The sequence below is a fragment of the Lutra lutra genome, chromosome 6 (assembly GCF_902655055.1).
Source record: "Lutra lutra chromosome 6, mLutLut1.2, whole genome shotgun sequence".
Lineage (NCBI taxonomy): Eukaryota > Metazoa > Chordata > Mammalia > Carnivora > Mustelidae > Lutra > Lutra lutra.
The window spans coordinates 15,890,278-15,912,841 of record NC_062283.1 but is presented as its reverse complement, the minus strand read 5'-3'; the positions used below and the strand labels follow the sequence as shown (position 1 = coordinate 15,912,841).

The window sequence follows — 22,564 nt, the reverse complement described above, 5'->3', positions numbered from 1 at the left end:
AATTTACTTGCTCTATGTTCCATCCTGTCAGTGGGTTTTCCACTGCTGAGTCCCGTGGAACTATAAGCTGATCACCACTGGTAACAGGATTCTGGGATTTAACATGGAGAGAGTATCTTCCGTGAAACGGTAGCTCTCATGTTGACAACCTCAGCTTCTGGGACGGGAAGGATTATTGGTGATGAAGCCTATAGAATGAAGACGCTGTAAGTTACCCCTGAGTCAATTCTCTGTATATAGTGCTAGTACTCTCACGAAGCAGAGCTAGGGCTTGTTGGGGTTACAGACAACTCGATGTGTGGTCCCTGGCCTCAACGAACTTGCAGTCCAGCAGGGTGGGACGGCGAATCTTGGATGCCACCACCCCTTGAAATAATCTTACTTACTCATGGTAGGTATTATCATGCGACTTTAAAGAATCAAGCCTCTGAATAGTAAACTCTTTCCTCAGCGTGTATATATGTAGTGAGTGGTGGAGGCCGGATTTTAATTCAGATCAGCTGTGGTTATCAAACTCACGTTCTTTCCAGTGTCCCAACTGCTATGGAAACAGAAGCGAAGAGGCTGGAGGAGGGACAGAGATGCAGTGCTGGGTGGGATGGGTGTGGCCTGCTCCGGGGTCGGGGTACTGAGAAGGGAATGAGCCTTGTGGCTAGGAGAGCTAGAGCGAGCCTTGTAGGACACTGGGAAGTGGCGACAAGTCTGAAGCCATGAAGAACAACTTGTTTACATGGCAATCGCTGGACGAACAGAGGTCTTTTCAGGGAAGGAGACCAGTTTAAGGAAAGGCCTGGAAATAGGAATAAAATCATCCCGAAGGCCAAAACAGGGAGTACTCAAGGGGATGAAAATTATTCCTTGTGGCTCACCTGCTCTTAGACCACATCCCTGTTCAGCAGAGGGAGGCCGGGAGGGCCAGCATGGGAGGAGGTTTCCCTCATCTAAGTGATCAGAACTCTGCAAACCTGGCCCGGCCCCCAGTCCTATCAGGAGCCACTGACCCAGAGGAAGATGGTCAGGGTCCCCAAGATTAGGGGCTTTTTCTCAGAAGCCCCTGACAGACACAGGCTGCATGCGAACTTCTGGGGAAGGAGGGTGAGGAAGCCAGGTGCTTCTCCCTTCCCTTTTTGGAATTCCGGCCAGTTTCAATTTACATAACACAGCTTAATCTGCAGAAACAGGAGCTGGGAGGCAGGTTCTTTCTCTCTCTTTTTTTTCTCTCTGAGACACGGAAACCTTTATTTTCTCCCTACACCACAAACCAGTGCTGTTAAATAATATTGGATAATTGCACCTGTCGTACTCCCCATATTGTGCGGAGGAAAAATAATTGCTGGTTTTCTGCTTTGCAGTTTAGCTGTGACTTCGTCATTTGACTCGGAGCATGTCATTTTCTCCCATTTTAGACTGTGTACAGTCAAACTGTGTGAAAGGACCGTGGATAGCAGCCCTGCGTGTGTGAGTGGGCGCGGGCCTCATTCAGCAATGATTTCTAATTTATACAGCATTGAAAATCCACAGCTATAAATAAACAGTTCTGACTGGCTTTGCTGCCTACTCAAGTGCTTTATTAAAAAAAAAAAAAGAAAAGAAAAAGAGCCACCAACTGCATGAGAGGGGGAAACAGCGTCTGGGGATGGATTCTGGTTTCTGAAACTTGGGCCTGTAAGGGAGAAGCCCAGACTTGGGATGGGTTCAGGGCTCAGCCAGGCTGCCTTCTGGGAAGCCCGGCCTCCCCACTCCTCCCTTGGCCCCCTCCCGCTGCCCACGTGCACGCAACATGTGTTTGGGGATTACAGTATATGCAACTAACTTCCTGTTATGACAAGTATTGCGAGCGAGTAGGTGCAGAGGAGCTGAAAATAGCTTGAGAAATGTATGACCCATTTGAGGAGAGGATGGGGCTAATGGATTGTTTAGGCAAACAGAGTTTAAGTCTTCACCGCACGCCGAAAATTGGTGTTCCATGTGATAGAGCAGCTCTAGAACCCACGGAGACCAGTCCACAAGGCACTGGAGGTGTTCCTCTCTCTGCCTCTGTGGTTGAGAGTCTCCACCAAGTTGGGGTCCCCCGACCACCACCTTTTGTCCAGCCTTGCAGAGGGACATGCATTTTTGCTTTGTTAAGTGAAAGCTTTCAGATGGCCGGTTATGGCTCTGCTCTATAATCAAGTGATAGGAAGCTGGGCTCAGGAATCGACCACGTGTGTGACCTTGGACTGGCCGTTGCCCTCCTCGGAAGCCAGTGACATACCAGAACCAGCTCCTGTGCTCCTTGAGAGGACCAAGTGCTTATGCATCTCTCCTCCCAGCTCTGCATTCAGTAGCCCATGGCTAGCTTGAAAAAGGTTGTGGTGGAGTGTTCACACTGCAGAATGGGCAAATGCTCCGATTTTCTTTTTCCCAGAGAGTTGGTTTTTAAACATTTACCAGCCCACCAATATCAGAAACTTGGTTTCTTCATTTGGAAAATGAGGACATGATACATCTTCTGCTTAAATGATTCTGGTGAGGAAGAAATGAACCATGGGGGTGAGGGCATGGCCCTACACAAAAATTATTGCTGATTCTCTTCCTGTGTGGTTGGCATTGTCTTCTAACCCCTATGGACCTGACCTTCTGTAGGCAGCAAATCCTAGACCTCTTAATGACTGTTTATTGTGTTTCATGTTTGCTGCACGTGTTTTGTTGCTTCTCCTTTCCTAAGTTCCTGCAGGACAGGAGAACCACTTACCTACTGGTGTATTTGCTTAGTGGGAGGTGGTTCTCAGGTATTTCTGGCATTGGAATGGATCCTGTGGGATGGTCAATCATATAAAAATCAAGGTTTAATTTGGTTCCAGGGACAGTGAAGTCACAAATAGAATTTTGCAGGTTCATCCCCACCAGGAGCTTATTATCACTCTAAGAAGTACGCAGCCCCAGTCACCTTTGGGGTGTGGAAAATTTGGGTGATCCCCTGCGGGCTTCGTGTTTGGGGAATTTCCACTGTGACAACTGCTTCTGGGCTCCTGCTGAGACCAGGTGCTCTGAGCACTCAAGCAGCCACAAGAATAGTGTTCCCAGTTCAATCCAAAAACACTTGCGGCTCATGTTTATATATTAGTAGATAAAGGATTAGGAAGATAGCAGGTTTGTTGGTGCCTGTCCTAGGCATCTTGGGGCTGCCTGCCCAGTTGTGGCAGTCTGCCCTCTTCTCTAACTCAAGACCGTTTTTGGTATTTCTGAGGTTTTCTGGTCTTGGAATAGATATGGCACATTGGCCATAGAGCCATCAAGTTTTGATGTGGTTCTAGGAATAGATTTTACCAAATTTTACCATTTTTGCCAAATTTCTCCTGTATGGTGTTAGGTTGGGAAACCCAAATACAATTTACTCTGCTGTCCACACCCAACCCACACGGACCTGGTGACGCACCACTGGACTCCATGCTTACCCATCAGTAGACCCTTATCATCCATGTTCTTTACAAAATGTGCCTGTGAATAAACACCCAGAAAAATTTCCTGGGAAGATCAGAGCAGAGTTCGTGAATGTGTTTGTTAATCCCCTAGCCATCAGCTTTGTTAAAGCATAAGCTAACTCAGCAAAGTGCTTTGTACCAAAGCATTCTCAGGGATCCTCATAGCCATGTCACTTCCCATCACTTACTCCCCAAGAATGATGTGCATTTGACGAAGGAAGCAATATTCGAATGGAAGAGATTTCGATGATGATGTCGCAAAACCCCATATTTGCTCACAAGAGGGGCAGATTTCTCCATAATTTTTATAACTTACTTTCTCATTGCCCCAATTAATTTGCTCTCTGATCAGGTGGACAGATGACTTCGGTAGCATCCATCTCCCTACATCTCTGTCTCGACCGAGGTAAACAAAATAGATGAGCAGCCCATGAAAATAGCTAGTTGATGAAAACACTTGTTTTTAGAAAAGTTGGAGTCATTAAAAATGGCACAGGACTGGGAGTTAGAAGATTGGGGGGACAAATGCCATCACCTTAGTTGTGATACTAGCTCCTTGGCCCTCGTGCAGATTACTTCCCAGCTAGGTCCTCAACACCCTCCTCTGAAGGGGAAGAGTTTTGGTGATGCCAAATCCCTTTCTCTCTCTAAACATTCTCTAATGTTGAGTTTACACGAATTTCCTTGGACTTTGGCAGATTTTCACCACAGAGGCCAGATAAAGGTAACAGATTCTAAGACAGCAGTTGCTGTTTTTGGCATGTCCAGTAAACTTGCAAAAAAAAAAAAAGTCCCCACATTAAGCTACCTTCATAAACACTCTTATTAAATTTAAATATCATTCACTGTCCTTTCTATCTTCCTATGTTGCTCCACCACCTCCCTCAACCCGAAAAGAAAAGGAAAGAAAAGAAAAAAAAGCAAAGAAAAGAAAGAATAGAAATGAAACTCTCATGTTTTCTTCCTCCTTTGTTTTTGGAAAACCGCCTGGGATCACTTCCTCTTCTTCCTTGGCTTCATCATGTCACCTGTACAATGAAGAACAGAGACATCAGACTTCAGGGTTTCCCTAATGGGTATTCTTGTATGGGTAGACATTCACCCTGACCTGGGACAGTGGAAAGTCAAGGACACTTAGCCACTTAGGTAAGAAGATGTACTTTGTGGAGTTCTGTAAACCTTCCACCTCTACAGAAAGGACAAGAAGCAGCTCTCTTGTTCCCACTGGTGCTTGACTCATAGGTAACCTGTTGACCAATAGTGTCATTTGCCTTCACAGGGTTCTGTAGGTCAAATGTGAGCCACTGATTGAAGTTGCTCTTGGCCAAGTGTTTACAGGCTGCACACAATCCATCGACAAACTCTAAGATTGTGCAAATGGAGATGAAGAGACCTTAAATTAGAGAAGGAATAGAAAAGTGGAGATTCACCTAATTAGGGTTCATTCCATGACCTCTCCCAAAATCAACTGAACAGCCTGAATGGAGGAGTACTGGCATATTGATTGGATATTAGTGAGCTCACTGGAAAGGCTTTCTTCTGCTAAAATTATAGCCCTGCATTTCTAGAATGACTTCCATTCAACAATAAGTTGGTACCTCTCTATTTATTGATCATAAATCTTTGCATATGCTCTGAAGTTTCTAACACTCCATTAGCACATTATCCTTCCCACCTGTTGTAAATGCTATCAATCCTACTTTGAAAACTTTTCTCAAATCAGCCTCTCCTTGCGCATTCCACAGCCCTGTTAGTCCTGACTCAGTGCCATAGAAACCTCATGCTTCTACTTCCATGCTTTACCCTTCAAGTCCTGCCCCAGTCCATCAGTTGTGTCCTTAAATGTCTTCTACTAATTTTATTTTGCTAGAATTGCCCTCTCAGAGGTGATAGTGACTTATGACTTGAAGTCTCCTTCATCACACTGATTTTCTAGGACAGCCGACTCCTAATCACAAAGCCCTTAGGGTCATCCTATATTAATGCCTCTCAACATCTCTAAGTACAGTGCTCTCTCTTCTTCTTCTGCGCATCAATCCAGGTATCCTCAGTCACTCTAGGGAAGCCTTCCTAAGCTACGCAGCTTTATGTCTTTTTCATTTATGCTCTCACTCATTTTTTGATGTAGACTCTCTCCTGCCCCATCAGGTCTTCTGTATGTTAAGTCTCCAAGTACAAACCCAGAACCTTCTCTTTTCTGAAGCATACACTCTTTGCCTGTAATAAATCCTTTGTCAGCTGAATGACACATTAATTCCTTCATTTTCAAGAGCTTGGGCAACATAAACTTCTCAACTTAGTTGCCCCTGTGGTCCCTCTGAAGGCTTCTAAAACCCTCTTACCAACCCCAGCCATTCGAGTTTAACTGTAATCATAACCACACTCCTCCAACCCCAGGTGCCCAGGATTGGAGAGTCCTTCTCCATGGATGAAATAAAACAGATACTGAAGGCTTAGAGAGAACAAGCCCAGGAGAAGTGATGGCCAGAAGTTCTTTTGGGGAGGAAAGCAGGTGGCTCCTTCCTGGGATCAGAGTCTCCCACATCTAACACTAAGAACCTAGACAGAGCACTAAGACATTGACATAGGCCTGCAAATACACTAGAGAAGGCATCGTCCCAAAATGTGTCTTGGGACTGACTTCCAACAGTCATCTCTTCTGTAGTGATTTACGTGTGTGACCATCACAGAAATCATATTTTTCTTTTGTTCATAGCAGGTAGAAGGTGAGTCCTTATTCTTGAATTCTCTTGGAGCTGAGCAGTCTCTAGGCTTCTCTGAGTCTTCAGAATTCATCTCTGACTCTGATTCCAATACATGGCTGGAGATTAGGGAGCTGTTGACTTAGTAATAGGTTGTATTATCTTACTCAAACAAAGTCCACAACATGGATTTCATATTCTGATTGGGAAATAATGTTGTTTGTTATCCTTCTTTCCTTCATGGAAGGGTAATTTTTCTGGTGGAATGCCTCCTAGTTGGTTAGGAAGCTAAGCCCAACCCTGATTCATTTTAGTCCTTTCTTTATCCTTTGTTAGATAGTACCAAGGAATAGAGATATCCTAGGCCAAACATTTAATGTTTGTCTTGTGCAAGATCCAAAAGTTTTCTGCTGTCATAGCAAAAAAAAAAAAAAAAAATTAATCAACATCACTATGGATACCATATATAATTATATTCCTTATTATTCCAATAGTCAGAAGACAGAGCAAGTAAAGACATTATATTCACTAAGATTTACACCTCTGTGTCTACAATCACAAAAGCTAGTGCTGCTAGACTTTGAACTGAAAATTTGAAGAACATTTGCCTAGTTTCCGTGGGTTGGCTTGGAAAAGGGTGAGAAGGCAGATGGTTGGGAAGATAGGAGGTGTTATAAGAATGAGGTTTGAACATGAATGAGTAAAAGTTTCAGTGCAGACGTAGCATGAAGGAGATGGAGCTGAGGTTCTGGCTGGAGAAATCCTTGTGGGAAAAGAGGCAGTGAAAGAAGGAGAAGCAATAATCCAACATGGATTCCGAGCTGAGGGAGATGAAATTAGGACAAGAAAGGCAAAAAGGAGATATATTTCTGTTATTAACCAAATGCTGCTCCTATGGTACCATGCTTTCAAAATACACATGGAGTTATCTCCTGATAAGAGTCTTTCATTATGAAATGATCAGAGGCAATGAGCAAGGCAGAAAAAAACCTTAAATTTCTTCATGGCTAAAACCAAAGATGGCCTCTAAGTAGCTTTCAGCAATAAAATATCTCTTAAAAAAATCTGGTCTACAGAAAATAGTATTAAAGGAAGGTTTTAATGTCCTTTTCTCCAAGCCATAGACACAAAGTCACTTGGTTAGACTTGAATTTTCAGCTTTTGAACTCTCCTTAGTGGGGAAAGGATTTATGGTCTCAGGTCCTGACAAAGGATAGTCTGACTCCTGGCACATGGCCCTCAGCAATGTTAGCAGAGGGGTCAAGGGCCAGAGATAAGCTGATTGCCTCTCCAGCCACACCTACCTAAAAGAGGCCCTGCCAAGTCCAGCTGGGAGCACTTAGTTCCTTTTTGTGCCTGATAGATCCTTTAGGTTGTGTTTTTCTTTCTGAGGAACTCCTGTGTTGATGTCAGCAGTCTTGTGTCTTATCAAGGAAAAGAGAGAAAGAGAAAGAGAGAAAGAAGAAAGAAAGAAAGAAAGAAAGAAAGAAAGAAAGAAAGAAAGAAAGAAAGAAAGAAAGAAAGAAAGAAAGAAAGAAAAGGGGGAGTGAGGGAGGGAAGGAAGAAAGAAAGGAAGAAAGAAAATTCGGCACTCCAGTGGCAGACAGACAAGGAGGTCTATCCTGGAATCCCTTGGCAACCCTTTTTTCCCAATTAGGGTGAAAAGAATCTGTCTGGGGCTTCCCTAGGTGCTCAGATATGGTGGCCCAAGCTTATAATGATCTGCGGAGCCTGCTTCCCCTTGCCTGATTCTACTATTGTTTGAAATCTACATTCCATCTAACTATGCCCCCAAAATAGAAACTGAATCTTTCCTGGTGGGTCTCTGGTCTCTGTATGTGACCCTGTGCTTATCCAGCCCTCTGTCCTATGACACATAAAAGCTAGCAGAAGGAAGGGGGGACATGGTGACAAGTCAGGAATGATGGCTCTCTGGAAACTCTCTAGAGCTCTTTGAGCCCCAGCTTCTTCTTGAGGACCAGCAGAACCTTCCTGAGGGCCTGACAGCTTTGTCTCCCTGGTACCCAGAGCCAGATCCAGGCACCTGCGTACTCCTGAAGGATAACACCCGCTATCCTTCTCCTACTGCCCTTCTCTCTCTTCTCTGACATGACGCATGAGGAGGAAGAAAGTAGGTAGACATTCAGCGAGTGTGGCCGTCACTGCCACAGACCAGCAGCATTGGAATCTTCAGGTGTACACATTAGAAGGAGGGAATCCCACACTGTACCTTAGATCTCCTGAATGAGAATTTATATTTTAACAAGAGCCTCATTTTAACAAGATTTGGAAGCACATAAGTTTGGGAAGCCCTACTCTGAGATCATGGCTCTTGACCCTAACTACAAATTAAAATAACTGGACAGCTTTAAAAAAATATCAATGTCAAGTTACCATCTCCATAGATAGGGATTTAATTGGTCTGGGGTGGACCTGAGAATTAGCATTTTTAAGACTCCCCCGGTGCCTTCATAATGTGGAATAAAGGTTAAGGACTATTACCAGAGAGATGCTTCCATATTAGATGGGTCTTGACTGATATTTCAGCTATGCAATTGTTGCTTTTCATCGCCTTCAGCTGCATACAGATGCATACAATTCAGATGCATACAATTGAAGGACAGGATGGGATACCCACATAGGAAAGGTTACTGATTTTTGAGGAGGGAGAATGAGCTTAACAGCAATGAATCCCACGTGCCAGGCCCTGTTTTGGTCACTTGACACTTCTCAAGTCCTTTATGGTCCTCCACGATGTCAGGAGGAGGGTGCTAGTGCTGTCTCCATGACGCACAAGGAAAGCTGGAAGACAAAGATATTAAGTGCCTTGCTTAGGCTCATGGGTCTACCAATAGCAGGTCCAAGGTAGGAACCCAGGCAGTCTGGCACAGAACTTTTCTCCCAACCACTGCCTCCCATGGCATCACCAAAGCTCTCCTTAGAATTGTGCTGTCATCCAAGAAAGCTCATGTGTGTAAAGAGGTGAAAAAGTAGGGTTAGCCCTGGATTTGGACAGAAGATGCAGCTGCTTACATGTCTCCACAGATCCAGAACAGATTTGGAGAGGCTCAGAGATAGAAGAAGCACACTAATGATCGTCCACACCTCAACAATGCTAAATCACATGCACACTCCCATGGCAGGCATTCACCGGGGCTGTCCTAGGCAAACTAGCAGGGGTGGTCACCTGACTTAGAGTTATCCCATCACTGAGAAGTTGAAGTGTTTTGGCACAGCTTACATGGTTGGTTTGTGGCCAGGTGAGAGACATACCCTGGTTTTTAAAATTTCAATTCCAGTGTCCTTACCCCTACTTTGCACTGTCTGCCCTAACGTGCATCTATTTTTCAACAGCTCTCCAATCAGTATACCACAACACCATCATCTGTGCTGCTTAAACTGTCTGCCCAATACTTGCATCTCCAATCATTATCGTCTCTCCTTGACTGCTGTCCCCAGAAGCCCTGTGCACCAAGTCCCATTTAATGCCTAGAGGGAAAAGTCCTTAGACGTCCTCTGTCTGCATTGATTGATCCATTGGATACGCCAAAGGAGAGTCTTTGGAGAGTCAAAGATGGATAAGACACACTCATAACCCTTAAGAACTCAGGGTTTTGTGTAAAAACCCATCTCTGTGCAGACCATAGGCGGCTTCCTGGAAGAGGTGAGTTGATATGATTAAGTGGGTGTGAGACAGGCAAAGACTGGGTGTTGTGAGACACTAAAACCCACAGAGGGGAGGGACAACATCAATGTGTAAAGAAAACAAGTAATTTGGTGGTTCTGCTGATGCATGCATTTAGACAATGGAGAGCAAAAGCCACGGGACTGGTTCACAGAGCCCCCCGTGTGTCATTCCAAGAGTTTGGACTTTCATCTGTAAACTGGGGAAGGCTTAAAGTGTTTTAAGCAGAATAAGACACAGAAAAATGTGCTCACATTGATAGCTCTGTTTAGTTTTAGGCAATTTAAAGTGTTCACTGCAACTGGGATGTTAAGTGATCTAATTTCTCTTTTAATTCTTACTAGACCATTTGTAATTATGATCCATTTAGAACTTAACCCATTTATGATCCTATTCTGATGCTATATAGGACTTTTGGCCCAGTCTATTCTTTTTTTTTTTAAAGATTTTATTTATTTATTTGACAGATAGAGATCACAAGTAGGCAGAGAGGCAGGTAGGGGGTGGTGGGGAGGCAGGCTCCCTGCCAAGCAGAGAGCCCGATGTGGGGCTTGATCCCAGGACCCTGGGATCATGACCTGAGCTGAAGGCAGAGGCTTTAACCCACTGAGCCACCCAGGTGCCCCTTGGCCAGTCTATTCTTTAAGGAGTTAAAAATCTAGACAGAGGACAGGGACATATGGCCACCTATGTGTGTGACTGTCACTCACCCCAATGTCCACATGTGCAAGTGTGTGGGTCCACATGGAGATGCTAGCCTATTTGCTCATTGGGACCTAACTGTAGCAAAAAATTGGATGAAGCTCTTAACCAATGAAGCTTATTTAAAAGAGCTTTGTGTTGAAAATAATATTAAATTTGGTGAAAATTTTTTTAATTTAGCAGACGTCTTAAAGTCACTGTGGAGTAACAACTTAGAAGTTAATCATAATTCAGACAATTGTTTAAAAAGGTTATTGTTCCATAAGCTCTGAGTAATCAAGTTTTTCTCTGCAAATTTCAAATGGATTAGTTTCTTCCTTTCTTCTTCTTTTTTTTTTTTCTTAATTTTCATATAGATTTGGGGGAGGCATCAAAAATCCTTACCAAGAACTTCAAGGAGCCAAACTAGTTAGAATTAGATGTCAACACATCTGAAATGTCAACACATTTTTTTTTCCTCCTCTCTGGATTCCTGTGAGTTGGAATCCTGATTTTGGGAGTAAATTTTAGTATTCTGTGTTTTAAGTGTTTGCTTTCAAGGATAGTGTCTTTGAGATTTCCCCAACCAGTTACATTCTCCAAGAGTAGAAAACATGTGAAAAAGCCAAATGGCATGCTTATTTCTCCGAGGTCTCATTTTCTTCTCAGAAATATACACTCTGGGGGTGCCTGAGTGGCTCAGTGGGTTAAAGCCTCTGCCTTTGGCTCAGGTCATGATCTTAGGGTCCTGGGATCGAGCCCCGCATCGCATCGGGCTCTCTGCTCAGCAGGGAGTCTGCCCCCCTCCCCCCGCCTGCCTCTCTGCCTACTTGTGATCTCCACTTGTGATCTCTCTCTCTCTTTCTGTCAATTAAATAAATAAAATCTTTAAAAAAAAGAAAGAAAGAAATATACACTCTTATGAAACCGTCGTGGGTTTTTTTGTTGTTGGGTTTGTTGTTGGTGTTGTTGTTTTTGCTTACATGGGCTTATGTTTCCATACCAGTTTATAGATTGGGTGGAAGATGCCACTTGTGCCATTTCTATTTTGATAGAACAGAATGGCATGTGGGCGTGTGATGTGGGGGGACTGTATGTGACTCTTGTTTCCTTATATACAAAATCAGGGTATGCTTCCTGTACTTCCCTTTGGGGATGGGAAAATCATGATTATTTTGCAACCTGACTCTTTGACAGTTACTTTTCTAACAAAATAATATTCTGGGGGTGGGTTGGTGGAAGAAGCAAGGAGGAGGATAAAATCTTCCATTTTAAAATCAGCTGAGTTAAGGTTTTTTGGTTTAGTTTGTTTGTTGTTGTTTTTAAGAAGCAACATGGTTCCAGCTGCCTATAATTAGAAAGCTGAGCTTACTGACATATTCACTTTGCCCAAGACCCTGTTTAAATGAGAATTCCCATCTCAAGTATAGGATGTGATTTTATCTGGCAAATGTTTTACTAAGGGTGGAGAGGCAACCTAAATGCAGAAAGATGGGAAATCATCTGGGAAGGCACTGCTGAGGTTAGAAGAACAAAGAGGGTCTCTGGACCCTTATCCTTCAAAAAAGGAAACTTTGACATGGAACAATTGGTATCCCCCAGTCCCTCACTTACAGGAGGAAGAACCTAAGTTCTTTTTTTTTTTTTTCATGCTCGGGGTGGTGACACCTTGCTCTCTGGGTCCTGAGCTCTCTAAACAAGATTATTTTTAGCCTTGAAGTTAAATGAGGTATTGTTTGGGGGAGGAGGGGAGATAATTTGATGGGGTCCTTTGAGAAAATCCGAAGTTTCCCCAGGCTTTCCCTCTGCCTACTTTGGTAGGACCTGTCTGAATCCTTTGGACAAAGGCATTAAGCATTACTGCCTTCTGCTTTTGGACTAGTTTCTCCTTCTGTTTCCAGGAGGGGTGGAGAGCATGTAACGAAGGAATGCCTCTGTAGGTAAAAGAGAAATAAACTGACCCCATTTCCAGTGGTTGAGCTTCTCTCCAAGTAGATAGATGCCAGCACTAAAGATGTAGCTGAGAGAGAAGAAGGCTGTTAGACCCACCGGGCTGAGTTTGGCTAACACAGGATACACCCACGTACCCGTCTCAGAGTAGATCCATAGGACCCTGCAGAAAATGACAAGTCACAATAATTAGGATGGCAGGGGCGGGTTGGTGGTGGAGCCATTTTATCCTCAAGATCAGTGGGGTTCTGGAGCCAAGGGAGATGAAGAGAAGCCATGGGGATCATTTGTCAACAGCTGAGGTGTTCCACAAACCTACAGAAGTGATTCTTTTCTGGATAAACAGACTTGATTCAAAGGGACATCCTATTTCATAAGCTGGACTTGGCTATTTTACCTAATCGGTTAGAATTCCGTGTTGGCGAAAGAACATGGGAGAAGATCAGACACATTATCAGCCAAAGAGAGTATGTGAGGACACGAATTATTCCTTTCCCTGAGAGGTATGACCTGCTGAGACATTGAACTTGCTGAGATGGCATCATTCCCTGACTCTCAGCCAGACAAGCGGGTTTGCTTTTCTGTACCTAAGAGTCAGGTGTAGCTTTTCATTAGCCCTCCAAACCTGTTGGGGTCGGAGGGACCAAGATCGACCACTGTTGTTCTACTACAATATGCCTTTTAGAGGTAGGAGGGGTTTAACTGTCGGCCCTGATTTCAGCTACTGAATATAGCCATGGACAGAGCGTTCAGTAGGAAGGGATGGGTTTACAGGAGGCTCAGATCTTGCTCATGTGAGTATAGAATAGAAGTCATTTCTGGTAGCCAAGAGAAGGAAAAGAAATGCTAGGAGAGGAGCCACGATGTCTAAGCAAAGCCCAAAAAATGCAGTATGCTGGAAACCAACTGCACTGAAAGATGCCAAAATCTGAAATAACTTTTAAAATTAAATATGAGAAACATGATGTATCAACTACAGTTTATAATTGGTTAAGAGGACAGAATCTGGAACCAGCCTTCTGTGATCCAAATCCGAGTTCTGCAACCTATTAGCTGTCTTACCTTCAGCAATTTATTCAGCCCTGCTGTCCCCTGCCTTCGTGTGAAAAGTGGGGAGTGCAAACAGGATCCATATTGTAAAGGTGTTGTCAGGATTAAGAGAGTTAACACATGTAAAATAAAATAGCGCCTGGCCCATTGTGAGCCTTTAATCAGAGTTCTAAAGCTTCTCTCTTCTTAGGGATGGCATGGAGGGGTCCTAGCAACCTTTCTTTGAGGCTCCTTATCTCTTGTAATAATTAGGATAGGCGAGGTCATGCTTCAGAAACAGCATTCAAATTTGGATACCTCAGGTTATCAAAAGATTTCAGAGGGAAGAATAAAATTCTGAGCTTAACTTCAGAAATCCAAGTGCACTCTTGGTTGTTTTAGATACTTCAGATTTGTCAAAGGCTTGTGGAAGAGACAAGGACTAATATGAGGGTCAGGCCTGGGGTGAGGCTAGAGAAGCATGAAATTTAAGGGGCCATCTCTGTGTCTCAAAGGACACAATTAATAAATTGAAAAGGAAACCTATGGAAAGGGAAAAATATTCTCAAATCATATACTTGATAGAGGATTAGTGTACATAATATACAAAGAACTCCTCCAACTCAACAATAGCAAGAAATAAACCCAAACAATCCAATGAAAAATGGACAAGAGACCCAATAGACATCTTTCCAAAGAAGAGATACAAATGGTCAACAAACACATAAAAAGATACTCAACATCACTTATTTTTAGGGAAATGCAAATCAAAATTATAACTAGATACCACTTCACAACCATTAGGATGGCCACCATCAATAAAATATCAAGTGTTGGAGAGGTTGTGGAGAAATCGGAACCCTTATGCACTGTTGTGAGGTACAAAAAAAAACAGTTTAACTGCCATGGAAAACAATGTGGCAGTTATTCAAAAAATTAAATATAAAATTACCATATGATCTAGCAATTCAACTTCCTTATCTATACCCAAAAGAACTGACAGCAAGAACTCAAAGGTATTATCTGTATACCTGTGTTCATAGCAGCACTATTCTCAATAGAGAAAACATAGAAGCACCCAAGTGTCCATTCATGCATGAACAGAAACATAAAATGTGGTATAGATAAGCAATGGAAAATTATTAAGCCTTAAAAAAGAAAGAAATTTTGACACATGCTACAACATGAATGAACCTTGAGGATATTATGTTAAATGAAATTAGCCAGTCACACACACACAAAAATATATTGTCTGATTCTACCTAGAGTCATCAAATTCATAGATACAGAAAGTAGAATGGTGTTTATCAGGGCTTGAGGGAAGAAGGGAATGGGGATTTACTGTTTCATATGTACAGATACTCAGGGCACCTGGGTGGTTCAGTTGGTTAAGCATCCGACTCTTGATTTCGGCTCAGGTCATGATCACAGGGTGGTGAGATCGAGTCCTGCATTGGGCTCCATGCTAAGCATGGAGCTTGCCTGAGATTCTTCCTCTCTCTCCCTTTCCCTTCTGCCCCTCCCCAACCCCCCCACTCTAAATTAATTAATTATTAATGAAATAAAATCTTTCAATAGACTTTGCTAGGTCTACCTCACCTAGTTCATATTACACTGTGTTTATCTATGGTGATAATAGCTCCGTTCCTGGAGCAGACTTCCTATCAAAATTCTTTTTGGAAATAAGGGAAGGTCCAAGGCTTTTCCTGAGCCTTCTGTTTCTTAAAAATAATGGACTATTACTCAGCCATCAGAAAGGATGAACACCCAACTTTGCATCAACATGAATGAGACTGGAGGAGATTATGCTAAGTGAAGTAAGTCAAACAGAGAAAGTCACTTATCATATGGTTTTACTTATTTGTGGAACATAAGGAATAGCATGGGGAAGGGAAAAATAAAGGGAAGAAATGGGAGTTAACGAACCATGAGAGACTATGGACTTTGGGAAACAAATGGAGGGTTTTAGAAGGGAGGTGGTGGGGGGATGGGTGAGCCAGTTTTGGGTTTTAAGGAGGGTGGGGATTGCACGGAGCACTGGGTGTTATATGCAAACAGTGAATCATGGAACACATTATCAAAAATTAATGATGTACTGTATGGTGACTAACATAACACAATAAAAAAATAATGAGACTAAAATACTCTTTATATCAAAGAGGCACATTTTGGGTGGAAATTCTGCTCCCCTACCTTATCATTTTGACCAACACTGGAGTTCTATAGGATGTGCATTCCATTGTCTTCTGCATGTCTGCTTCTTATGATAAGCCAGGAAAGGTTTAAGGGACAGAAAGTAAATCCCCAAAGAGCTGGGATTAGGAATTTGGGGTCAACAAGGAGACCTGAATGCACTCCAAATGGATTGTTTTAATTAATTCACTTTGTTTACCTTGTATACTAGAAATTAGGGCGCCTAATTTCTATGCCCATTTATACAAGATAGTTAGCAAATAAGGACATTCCCCTAGAGGCCTGGAAAGTTTCTCTTTATTTACTTCATTTTTGTTTCCTTCAGCATAAGGTTCCACAAAGGAAAGTTCCTGAGGTAAGTTCATGAAGTCTGTAGTTTCACAGAGAAAGTGCAAAGAAAGTTATAGGTGTGTGAACTGTCAGCGGAAAAGTAATGAAAACAAACACGGTATCAGGCAAGAGGGCAAATATTTGACGAAGGGAAGCCAGCGAGAGGCTTGGGGAGGAGATGCTCGTACTGAAGTGGGACCACTTCTTTTTTTTATTTTTTTTTTATTTTTAAGATTTATTTATTTATTTGTTTGAGAGAGAGGGGGAGAGAGCGAGAACATGCACATGAGTTGGGGGAGGAGGGGTAGAGGGAGAGAGAGAAGCAGACTCTCCACTGAGCAGGGAACCGGACATAGGACTTGATCCCAGGAGTCTGGGATCATGACCTGAGCTGAAGGCAGAGTGCCCCTGGAATTACTTTTTTATGGCTTGCCGGAATATATGTTGAAAGATGGTGGGAGAGAGAGAGAGAGACGGAGGAGGAGGAGAAGGAGCAGGAAGGAGGGAGGGAGGGAGGGCAGAAGGAAGAGAGGAAGGAAGGAAAGAAGGAAGAAAAGAAAGATGGAGGCCACAATGAAAGTCACCACTATCTTCTTAGTCAATTGTCAACTCTTCCCCAGCCCCATGCAGGATCCTATGAAACCGTATCTAAATGTTTGTCTGCTGCACTCCACTCCAGCTTCCTTCATCTCGAAGGGATGAAAGATGTAATTGTCTACTTGCTGGGCTTCCTTGCATCCTTCAATCCACTTTCCATACCACAAGCTACTAGTAATCCAGTAATCTTTCCAAAAGAGAAATCTGCTCATGGCACTCTCCTGCCTCCAAGGGATCCCCACCAACGCCTTCAGAAAATACTCAAGCTCCTTTACCCAGCCTACCTGGCCTTGCCCTGCCCCCTGTCTGCCTCCAGATCTACAGCCCACCCATACTGGATCCTTTTCTGTTTCTTAAATGAGCCGAGCTCTGCTGCTCTGGGCCTTCCCTCATGCTATTGTCTCTGCTTGGAACACCTCAGATATTTTTACTTCCCAAGACACACTTCTCCTTGGCCTGTGCCTGGCAGAACCATACTTACGCTTCAAGTCTCAGCTTAAAAGTCAATTTCTCTAGAAGAGATTTCCCAAAGTTCCTGTATCACTCATTCAGTGAGGTTCTTATGCTACACAATTCCTTTTCTATGAACTTACCTTGTTGCTTATTGGACTGTCTTTCTCCATAGCCTGGAATGGGACAGGAAGCTTATCTGTCATGCACATCTGTTTCCCAAGGGCCAAGAAGATGGCAAGTTTGTAGATCTTTACAGGAATGGCTTTTCGGGGAGCTTCTGTTAGCACATATGGTTCCTTTAACTGCTGTTCAATTTGGCTGCTGTGGACAGCTCTTGGCTGCCTGATCCACCAAGGATACCGCAGGCTCTGAAACCTGGGAGATGGACCCATAGCCTTCCAAATTCTAGTTAATCTACTGCTCACTTCATTAACACTTTGAAGAGGCCAATCATTCTGTCCCTCATTTCAGAGAACAATTTTATATACCTTCTAGAGCTGTCTGCCACGTGGATCTATGTGAGTCAGGCTGGGCAGGCATAGATTGGCAGCCAAAAATTAATGTTCTATGGTTTTATCCTCCTAATCTTGTAGCATCCAATGATTGTCATAAAAGTAATAATTTCTGTGTTTTATCAGTACAGCAACAGTGGAAGTCTGTGGGTTAGGGACTAGTAGATAACAAGGGGTTTGGTGGGCTTTCTGTATATAATTCTTAAAGTGCTAATACTCATGCTGCATCTCCCTAGCCCAGCAGAATAATAGAATTAAAGGACTCCCTGGCCCCGTATTTTCATGCCAACTTCCAACAGAAGCATGTGAGATGATCACAGTTGCACCTGAGGCCAGAAGGCAAGGAAAACCTGGGTTCATGTTTTGTCAATAAACTCAACAAGTTAGCAGACCTCCTACAATGGAAATGTCCCTGACAACAGCTGGGACCTGGTGATTCCTTAATGTAGGGACTGAGCTCATTGCTGCCTTTGCAGTGTATCCCCCTGTCACCCCTCTGCTCACCGTCCTGCCAGGCTTTCCTACAAACAGCTTCTGCTCACACACGAGCAATGGCACCTTGAAGACACCCACCAGCTTTAAGCTACAAAGATGACTCCTGGACCCTCTTGGTTTTCTACCATCTGATCATTTTTGCTATTTTGCTGTCCCCTTGCCCCTCATGCCCCTTAGATGCCCCCATATTCACTTTCTACTGTACTCTCTCTGTCTCCCCCTAACTCTATCCTCTCTCTCTCCCCTCCAATCCCTGTCTCCCTTTCCACTCCCTCCCCACTTCCCTCTCTCTCTCTCTCTTCAGCAACCTCATCCCACCAGGTGGGTTTGCTCCCTGGATCTCCACTGTAACCCCCTCTCTTGGGAGGGCCAGGTCTAAATGTCCAAACAGAAGTTCCTCTCACCCAATGATTCTCAACCTTGGCTGAAGATTAGAATTGCCATGGGGGCTTTAAAAACCTGAATGCTCAGGACATATCCTAAATCAATTAAACCAGAATGAGATTCCGATTTAGGATTTTAAGTGGAGTCTCTTACTTACACCCCCAAATTATTTTTCTGCTTCTCCAGTCCAATGGCCCAAAATTCATAGACTTGTCCTTGATTTTTCTTTCTCATTTGCCCACAGCATGCTGATTAATCCACAAAACCTGTTCCATCCCTTCCACAATGTGGGCTGCCCTCCATCCTGCTGGTGCCAAGGTATCATTCTTTGGGTTGGTACTGTTTCTAATTTCTGCAGCAGGCATTCTGGTTGAACAGGAGCTGAGGTTTGCGCAGGAGGCAAGAGGAGGGCCATGTTCTGTCCAGGCTCCTTGGCTATCACCCGTCTCCATTCTGCATCCTGGGGGACCCAAGCTCCAAATGCTGATAAGAAGGGGATCCATGTGGCATCTCTATATTCATTTCATATATTAATTTACCCGGGGGCTAAGGAGTACTTGTGTGGAAAACGGGGGCTGGGATTCTGATCTCAAAATGCAAGGTTGTGCAGCTGCGGTGCATGTAGATGGCCCCAGACGAAGGTTGTATTTATACCCAGGAAAGAGTAACAGGGGCTCTGGGCAGGAATTCATCATAAGGCACGAGTGGAAATAGGAGCTGATCTGGGAACTCAGCTCCGTGCATCCCTCTGGCAGTTTTTAATGTATTCCGGAAGGTAACATATCTCTATGTATATAGTACATGTGTAAGTGTGTATGTAAATGGATGCACAGATTTAGAGGATTGCTACACTGGAGGGCCCTGGGTGGCTTCTATGTGGGAGCTTAGCCAAGTGAGCACAATGGAGGAGAAAGGAATGATCTCCCGTGCTTCATAGGAAGGACCACTGAGGAGGAACTCTACAAATATCCCCCCCAACCCACTGCTGGGTAATAGCTGCAGATTTGCTTGACACCTGTCCTCAGCATGCAATGCCTTACCCACTAGCAGAGACACCTGTGGCACCTGCAGACTTCTGGTCTACCAAGTGCAAAGTGGTGGGACCCTGCAGGCCAGCTGAGGCTGTTGCAGTAGCCAGTAGCATCATGATACTGACACAGTGAACAACAGCAGGGTGGGTCACCAATGGGGGCGGCAAGCTGTACTGAAAGCAGAGCCAGGTGTGGGTGCAGGAAACTAGGGATCGTCACCTTTCAATCTGCGCAGGTGGACAATATGGGCAGGTGTGAGCACTCGTGCGCTTTTTAGGACTCTTAGAGAAGGGGGTCCTGAAGCCTGGGCCACCTGCAGCCGGGAAAAGGGTGCTCTGAGGCCCCAGACCTGGGCTGACCCCAGAGCTATGACATAACCAGGGACAAAGAATAGGTCATGGGGATTCAACCTCATGGTAAGAATATTCCAGCTAACTTTTATTTGTGTGTTATTTTACTCTATTTTGCTTCCCACGTCTTGCTGCTCCAATCCATTTTAAAATGCACCATTGTCAAGACAGCCTTTTGCCAACATAATTCTCTGGCCATGTTACTAGCAGCTCTCACTTCCCCTCCCAGCTGTAGAATCAAGTAGCAACAATGAAACCGCACGTTGTCTACACTGTGTCTAACCTCTAACATGCTGGCTGTCAGCATCTGGGGGTGGGCAGTTTGAGGACCACTTCCTATTAGCCTCTGATACCACTAGGTCGGGCGACAGCAAGGTGCTGACCATTACTTTACAGTGATCTGTCCTCTCCTGGCCTTGGGACCATGCTCTGTTATTCACGTTCTCTCAATTTTGTCACATCCACCAGTCCTTTCAGGCCTGGATCCAACACCCACCTCTCCTGAAGCCCTTCCCACTCCTCCCAGCCGGACATAACTGCTTCATCCCCTGCATTCCTGGGGTTCCTTGTATTTGCTAGATGTCATCCCTCCCCATCTTGTGTTCTTAAAATGCTCATTCCCCCCTTAATAAGCACAAATCCCCTGTAGGCGGGCACTTGGCTTGACAGCACTTGGCTTTTCCCAGCAAGACCAACCCTGTGTTAGGGGAGATATTTGTTCCATAAAAGAGTGAATCGGAGCAAGCTGTAGGAAGGTTTCTGTTTTCCTGCTCCTCACCAAGACCTCAGAGCAATCGAGGTGAGGTGTTTAGGGGTGAGAGATATGGGAGCAGGGAGCAAGCTACGGTATTTATAGGTGAGTCATGCTTTCCAAAGGAAATAAAAGATTTGCAGTTATTACTACTCTGCAAAGCTTTATTTTCCCACTTACAGGTCAGCCCTCCAATTCTGCAATCTGAAAAATCACAAAAATCAAGTGCCACATGCAAGGCAGTCTCCACGGTCTGGGTGGCTATTTTTAGGTCATCGTAACGTGGTTTTGTCTGGGCAGTGCTTCTCCAGCTCTGAGTTACTGCCGTTTTTCTGACTCATGTTTGCTTCTCACACTCAGTCTGGCCTCGGCCCATATTCTTTACCTCATTCCTGCTAGGCTGTTTCCCTATTTGACCATCCAAACTGGCATGCCTAACAGCTGGCCCACGGCCACTTCCCTGAAACATCTCCCCAGATAGACACAGTTTGTGGAAACTTGTTGCTGGCCATCTGTGGCTGGGAGGGCCCACAGGCCCCAGAGCCTTGCGTAAGGGTAGATACAGCACGCCACAGAGTGGGAGCGCCCACAGTTGGGATGGATGGGCAGAGAGAAGGAAGTTTTAGCCCATGGGACAGCAGATGGGCGTAGTCGCTTCGTTCTAGCAAAAATGGAGCCCAACGAGCCAGATGCTGATTTAGGGCCTCATCGAGGAGGTCCAAATCCCAAACCACTTCAGCTCCCCACCGGGGCCCACCCAGCATGTTCCTGCTGGTGACAGGTCTCTGCCCCTCCCTCCCTTTGCTCCCTTGTAGCTTTAACACTTGAACGTCCAATCCAACACAGAGCTGGAAACCATGACATCGTGGAAAGTTATTGACCATACAAATGAGGTTAAGCTTGTTTGCCTACCTCCCCTTCCCCTGCATTTTGTACAGTGTGTTTTGCACAAATGGGGAGCTGAACCAACACCCAGCCCTGTGGGTACCATGGGAAGTAAACTGCATTGGAAATAGGAGCCCTGAGTGTAAGTCCCAGGGCTGATTTTCCCCAGTCCTATGACCTTGGGCATGTCATGCTGGATGACCTCCACCTCACCTCCACCACTCAGCCTTTCTCTTTCCATTTGCAGATTGACTGACACTGTCATCCGTTGGCTAATGTCAATTCTCCCGAGTTAGCACAAATGTTATAGCCCGTGTCCTGGTCTTGTTCTTCTTCAAATGTCACACTTCATCCAGAGTCCAATCGTGTTTCTTACATAAGCCACATCATTTCTCTCCTCCACTTAGAACTTTCCTACAGACAAGCATGTTCAGAGTCCGGACTCACTGATGTGAATTGATGATCCAGCTTTTCCCTGTCCTCCAGGTCAACCCTAACCTCAGCAACTCCTTAGCAGATGCTGTTCCCTTTGCCTGAAGGTCTTTTCCACATCTCTTTTGACTTCCTCCTACTCATTATTTGAGTCTCAGCTTACACATCAATTCCTTTAGAAGCTAGCTTTCAACATCCCTCCTGGGTACCCACAGCACCATGCACTTCCCCCTCCGCCTATCGTCCCTTTGTTTGTGCACTTTCTTCTCTCTCAGACAGTCCCTAAAGGGGGCATGGTGCCTTGCACATCACTATATCCTCAGTCACTTAGCACACTGCCTGGAGCTGATGAATGATTGAAAGTTCACAGGATACATTCATACGGGACCCCATCTCATTGTACCTCCTTTCTCCAACCCCCCAATTCCCTGCATTGTCAGATTGCATGACCAAGCCCTATTGATCACTGCTTCTCATTTTTATGGCCACCACAATTTCTCCCGCAAATACCAGTGGCTTTTGGTGGTCTTTTACTCCATTGGTCTCTGAAGATAAAAGAGCAAGAATCAGATGTGACAATTGATGACCAAATTCCAAGTCCTTCAGTAGAAAAAGTTAACAGACTGGCCACCTGGGTGGC

General features: G+C 44.5%; 1 protein-coding gene across 3 annotated transcripts in view; it reads right to left on the bottom strand.

Annotated features, from left to right (window-relative positions):
• Positions 1-2,680: 2,680 nt before the first annotated feature.
• The window catches only part of ADTRP (androgen dependent TFPI regulating protein), a 70,854-nt gene continuing 50,970 nt past the window's right edge, over positions 2,681-22,564 (bottom strand). For 2 of the 3 annotated variants that reach the window (XM_047735028.1, XM_047735027.1), the window contains exons 6-7: positions 12,494-12,645; positions 7,241-7,590 (exon numbers count right to left, since the gene is read on the bottom strand). In XM_047735028.1, the coding sequence (XP_047590984.1) occupies positions 7,535-7,590; positions 12,494-12,645 (208 nt within the window). In that variant the 3' untranslated portion in view covers positions 7,241-7,534. Of the gene's footprint in view, positions 4,493-7,240; positions 7,591-12,493; positions 12,646-22,564 lie in introns of those variants that run through there. The other variant, XM_047735029.1, reaches the window with a different exon arrangement.